The 6,276-nt window shown below is 38.6% G+C and overlaps 1 protein-coding gene across 1 annotated transcript; it reads left to right on the top strand.

Annotated features, from left to right (window-relative positions):
* Positions 1-1,991: 1,991 nt before the first annotated feature.
* LOC110323382 (interferon alpha-12-like) lies at positions 1,992-2,625 on the top strand. The gene has a single exon (XM_021200561.1). The coding sequence runs from the start codon at positions 2,051-2,053 to the stop codon at positions 2,618-2,620; it is 570 nt and encodes a 189-aa protein (XP_021056220.1). The 5' UTR covers positions 1,992-2,050; the 3' UTR covers positions 2,621-2,625.
* Positions 2,626-6,276: the final 3,651 nt, after the last annotated feature.

Raw genomic sequence — 6,276 nt, 5'->3', positions numbered from 1 at the left:
AGGAGCCAAAGCCTTCCAGTGGGAAAAAAAGACAGCATTTTCAACAAATGGTTCTGGTTCAACTGGCAGTCAACATGTAGAAGAATGCAAACTGATCCATTCTTATCTCCCTGTACAAAGCTCAAGTCCAAGTGGATCAAGGATGTCCACATAAAACCCGATACACTGAATCAAATAGAGGAGAAAGTGTAGAAAAGCCTTGAACAGATGGGCACAGGGAACAAACAGAACACCAGTGGCTTATGCTCTAAGATCAAGAATTTTAAAAAATGGGACTTCATAAAATTGCAAGGCTTCTGTAAGGCAAAGGACACTATAAATAGGACAAAATGGCAACCAACAGATTGGGAAAAGATCTTTACCAATCTCACATCCAATAAAGGGCTAACATCCAATATATACAAAGAACTCAGGAAGTTAGACTTCAGAGAATAAAAAAACCCTATTAAAAAATGGGGAAGAGGGGTAAACAGAGAATTCTCAACCGAGGAAACTCAAAGGGCTGAGAAGCACTTAAAGAAATGTTCAACATCCTTAGTCATCAGGAAAATGCAAATCAAAACGATCCTGAGATTCCACCTCACACCAATCAAAATGGCAAAGATCAAAAACTCATGTGATAGCAGATTCTGGTGAGGATGTGGAGAAAGACGAACATTCCTCCATTGCTGGTGGGATTGCAAGTTGGTACAGCCACTCTGAAAATCAGTCTTGTGGTTCTTCAGAGAATTGAACATAGTTCTACCAGAGGACCCAGCTATACCACTCCTGGACATATACCTAGAAGATGCTCCAACATGTAAGAAGAACACATGGTCCACTATGTTCATAGCAGCCATATTTATGATAACCAGAAGCTGGAAAGAACCTAGATGTCCCTCAACAGAGGAATGGATACAGAAAATATAGTACATTTACACAATGGAGCACTACTCAGCTATTAAAAACAATGACTTTATGAAATTCACAGACAAATGGATGAACTTGAAAATATCCTGAGTGAGTTAACTCAGTCACAAAATAAAACACAGGGAGAGGTTCACAGGACACATGAGATCTGAGATGCCTTTGTCACAAATGAGTGAGTATGTGAATGTATGATTGTGAGTGTGTGTGTGCACATGAGTGTGTATCTGTGTGCTGGTGTATGTATGTGTGAATGTGTGTGTGTGTGTGTGTGTGTGTGTTTGTGTGTGATAGAGAGGGGAGGGGAAGGAGGGACAGAGAGAGACACAGAGAGAGACAGAGACACACAGAGAGAAATACAGAAGAGGAGAGAGAGAGAGAGAGAGAGAGAGAGAGAGAGAGAGAGAGAGAGAGAGAGAGAGAGAATATGAACAAGCTTGCCACATATATTGTCATGGACACCACCTTCCAGGCTTGGTTCACTTGCAACCATGCTTACAGAAATCAGATTCCACTCATCAAACTTCAACAATAAGCCTTTTTATTGAATATGTCTTACTTTTTATATAGATGTATATTATAGTTACTGAAGGCACTTGAAGAACTTAATTTTAGGACTTTACATGTTGGAACAATTTTAAAGTATACCATTACTTCAATATATTTTGATTTAGAAAAATTTGCCACAAACTTTACATCATGATTTAAATATATTTGTAAATTATACACATAAAATAAAATTAATTGTAAATTTAATTATAATAATTTTTATTGGATACTTTTACAAAAATAGTATTTCCAATAGATGTGTAAATTTCAAACAAAGACTTTTTACCTGTGGTGTAACAGTTAATGAAAATGCTAATTAGAAAATGAAAACCTATAAAACAACTTTCAAAGGGTAGCAGAGAAAGAGGAAACAATAAGGACAACCAAAATGGTTTAGAAAATAACCCAGATGCAAGGAGAGAATACGCTAAAGAAAGTGAAAAGACAATTGGGAAGTAAGGGGGGGTATTCAGAAAGTAAAAATTAGTGTTTCCCCTATTTAAGACACATCCACACAGGATGATCTTCAAAGAACCTAGAGGGAAGTTTCAGGATCACATAGTCCAGAGAACCAGCAGCATCGACAAGATCCACAATGGCTAGGCCTTGTGCTTTCCTCATGGCCTTGATGGTGATGAGCTACTGGTCAACCTGCTCTCTAGGATGTGACCTGCTTCCGACTCATAACTTCAGGAACAAGAGAGTTTTGACACTTCTGGTACAAATGAGGAGACTCTCCCCTCTCTCCTGCCTGAAGGACAGGAAGGACTTTAGATTCCCCCAGGAGAAGGTGGATGCCCAGCAGATCCAGAAGGCTCAAGCCATGCCTGTCCTGAGTGAGCTGACCCAGCAGGTCCTGAACATCTTCACATCAAAGGACTCATCTGCTGCTTGGGATGCAACCCTCCTAGACTCATTCTGCAATGACCTCTATCAGCAGCTCAGTGACCTGCAAGGCTGTCTGAGGCAGCTTGTGGGGGTTCAGGAACCTCCCTTGACCCAGGAAGACTCCCTGATGGCTATGAGGAAATACTTCCACAGGATCACTGTGTACCTGAGAGAGAAGAAACACAGCCCCTGTGCCTGGGAGGTGGTCAGAGCAGAAGTCTGGAGAGCCCTGTCTTCCTCAGCCAAGCTGCTGGCAAGACTGAGTGAGGAGGAGTGAGTCCTGAGACAGAGAGGAGGACAATCCTGGGCTAGGACATAGCATCTCACTGTCAAATTCAGCTCTCTCAAAATGTTACTCATTTTTACATGAATTGGAAAAAAGTTGTCTTGATGTTTCAACAGTAATTAGCAATGTCATGTCTCTCTGCAAAGGCAATTGTTCTTCCATTCAGTTTTATTTATGTATTTATTTATTTTCATTTGTCTATGTATTTATTTGTTTATTTGTTATTTAACTAATTATTTGATGTAATACATTGAATCACATTTTGGTATTCTTAAATTTTCTATAAATTATTACCAAAAAAATCTGATTTCATTTTTCATTCTTTTACTTAAATGTTTTAATGTTTAAAGTGGTATTTTGCAGTGAAGAAATTATATACATAATCAGGCTCTGGCTATGACATTGCATAGTGTTCAGACAAGCACATAAACCCATTTCATTCTTCTCATTCATTGATGGTAGAATCCTAAGTCTTTCTTTTCTCCGGTGTATGATATTCTTCAGTAATTACAAACAGTATGCTGTGCAGTAGTAAGCCAGAGTATCTTATTTCTGTGGAATTGTAGTGTCACAAGACATTACAAGACTAAGTTCTAGGCACAAAGGAGATGTATTTGCCCTTGACAGAAAAAGGCAAGGAATGAGAGACGAAGACATAAGACAGAAGACTAAGGAGGAGGAGTGGTCTAGGGAGAAGAAGGGAGGATTCTTGTCCTGTGGGTGGTGGGACAAAAGACTGCCTCTGGATAAAGAGGGTACAGGCATGGACCGTCATAGGCAAACAGCAGTTTACAAAGTTAAAAGGAGAAAACTCTCAGTAAGAATGAAGTGTTTAAGTTTGAATGGAGGGCTTTATTAGGGCAGTCACAGGTGGACTTTTGACTGAAGGTCTGTAACACTTTGTTAGCTAGACCTTGGTAGTCAGCCTCAGGTGAATAAAGTGGCTAAATAAGGGAACAGCCCTTGCAGAGCAGATTAAGACCTAATACGTTTTAGCAAAGCAGAAGAACTGGGCAGAAGAGCAAAGCATTTGATTCTCTCCCTTATAATAAAGGGGACACTGATATCTGAAGTTTCTTAATTTTATACTGATGCAAATAAGTCAGGAATGGCAAGTTATAAGTCAAGAGATTTAAGGAAAGCAATTCAAAGCCCATATGCTTTTTCTCAAAAGTATGAACTGTATGGAATACTCACATTTATTATAATTTTATGAACCTGTCAATATAATTACTGACACAATATGCAGAGAGGATTGTGTTACATATATACATATGTGTGCTGCACTTATTTCTGGTAATTCAGAATTAGTGTCATTAATTATACAACTGCACAAAATTCAAAACAGAAATTATCCAGCATATCAACCATATTTTATCTCAAATAAATTTCTTGGGCAAAAATGAAGAGATTGACTAATTGCTAATAGGAATTCTGTGGAAAGCCTTGGAATTTCATTTAAAAATTACGTTAACAAGAAAGGTTTAAAGAGACTTTTTTTTTTTCATTTCTTGGCAATAAGCCAAACAAATTATAAAAATTATCCGGACTTGTTCTTTATATTATAAGGAAGGAGTGAGTGCCATGCCAAAGTGTAGTGAATTCTCCCGACTAGGACATTGTATCTCACTTTATAAGCTCTCCTTTAAAAACTCACATTTATTTGGTATTAATACAATAATCCTGCCTAGGTGTTTCACCAAAACTGCTACATTTAAAAACATTTGTTTATGTGAACTAACCATTTCCCCCCAGAGCTCTGTCTCTAGCTGCATATGTAGCAGAGGATGGCCTAGTCGGCCATCAATGGGAGGAGAGGCCCTTGGTCTTGGGAAGGTCATGTGCCCCAGTACAGGGGAATGCCAGGGCCAGGAAGCAGGATTGGGTGGATTGGGGAACAGAGCGGGGGGGGGGGTATAGGGGACTTGCGGGATAGCATTTGAAATGTAAATGAAGAAAACATCTAATAAAAAATAAAAATGAAAGCATTTGTTTTGCACGCAAATGTTAATATGTATGTATGTATGTATTTTATTATTAATATAATTTATAATGTTTATGTTTATCTTGATGCCTTTGCTCCATCTTCTTCGAACTTCTAGTTGTGCATGGTACAGTGCCATCTCCTGGAGCATGGGTAGCCTTTTTCAGGAGACCCATTCCTGAGGATACCCCAGAAGCCATCAGTTCCCATAGATCCTCAGCACAGGTGTATTGCCTCCATTTTCCAAGCTGATGTTTTGTCTGGCTTGGTCTTGTTCATTCAGTCATAGCCACTCTCAGTCCACATGAGTAACTACCCTGTTGTGTCCAATAACAGGGCTTTGCTGCAGTCATCCACTGTCTGTTGCTCTTACAATTCTTCTGCTTCCTCTTCTGCAATGATCCCTGAGGCCCGGAAATCAGCCTTTTCTTTTCTGCTCAGTGAGCAGCTGTGGATCTCTGTGTTTCTTGGCATGGGCTGCAGGAGGGTTCTGTGGTCAGGGTTGACTAGCACAGTTACCCTCCCGTAGACGTGTACCTGTAATGTCAAATCAGGTATTGTGACACTATGAACACAACACTGTTTTACCCTTTGAGATCTTCATGGAGCCACATGTATTTTTAAGGTGATACATCTGAGAGACACATGATTGAAATTTTGATTTAGATTTAATTGAACCTGAGCTTCACTTGAACATAGTCACTTTCATAACATTATTTTATTTAATGACTATGCATCTGGTTCATTTCTTCTTAATTGCTAGCATTGTTTCCACTACTTTGTTGTTTGTTTAGATGACACATCTATTCCTTTCTTTAGCTTTCCTTTCCAATAACATCATATTTTTGGTTCAGTGCCACACACCAACATCAGGGATTTTTTTTCCCCAAGGAAAGCAGAAAAGAGAGATAAAACAGAATTGGAGACTTAGACAATCAAACCAACACCTCAGGGAAGATGAAAGGGTAAATGAAATACTACAGACATTTGGGGCACTGAAAACCCTTCCTGTCTGTCAGAGCTGCCTGAATGACTTAGCCATTAGACAAATTGGACACTAAATATTAATTACTGAATTCAATATTCAATAAGAATTGATGGGTGACAAATATATCATGTAGCAATCAGTGTCCTAGATTAAAACTGAAAGTGGAATTACAGATAAAATTATATATTATGCACGATATACTGTATATATGATTATAATAGCAGTGAATACTATATAAAATTATGCAATATATGCGCACACAGCTTTCTCTCTGATAGACTCCCAGTACCTCCCTGCTGTCTCAGATCCCACATTTCAGTCTCTCAACCCTTGTTTGCCCCTCCCTGAAGTAAAACATCCCAGTGTGTGCTGCTCATTCACTCCACATTCACAAGCTGTGCTCACTGTTTGAATGCTCTCAATTACTTCTAGATTTCTACCTGATTTTTTTTGAAAATGTATAATCACCATAAAGGAAGTAGTTCAATGTTTTTAAATAATCTCTCATGCTTGAGGATATCCTCCTGTTTGGAAGTTAGAGAATGTTTCTCTAATGAGATAATGCTGACTATGTCAATAGAAAGAAAGAAAGAAAGAAAGAAAGAAAGAAAGAAAGAAAGAAAGAAAGAAAGAAAGAAAGAAAGAAAGGAAGGAAGGAAGGAAGGAAGGAAGGAA

Source organism: Mus pahari, chromosome 6 (assembly GCF_900095145.1).
Source record: "Mus pahari chromosome 6, PAHARI_EIJ_v1.1, whole genome shotgun sequence".
NCBI lineage: Eukaryota > Metazoa > Chordata > Mammalia > Rodentia > Muridae > Mus > Mus pahari.
Note: the sequence above shows the minus strand (reverse complement) of the source record. Positions and strands in the feature narration are given on the sequence as shown.

What these genes read in the sequence shown, in the direction of transcription:
- LOC110323382 (XM_021200561.1), top strand. Translation starts at nt 2,051, where the DNA reads ATGGCTAGGCCTTGTGCTTTCCTCATGGCCTTGATGGTGATGAGCTAC.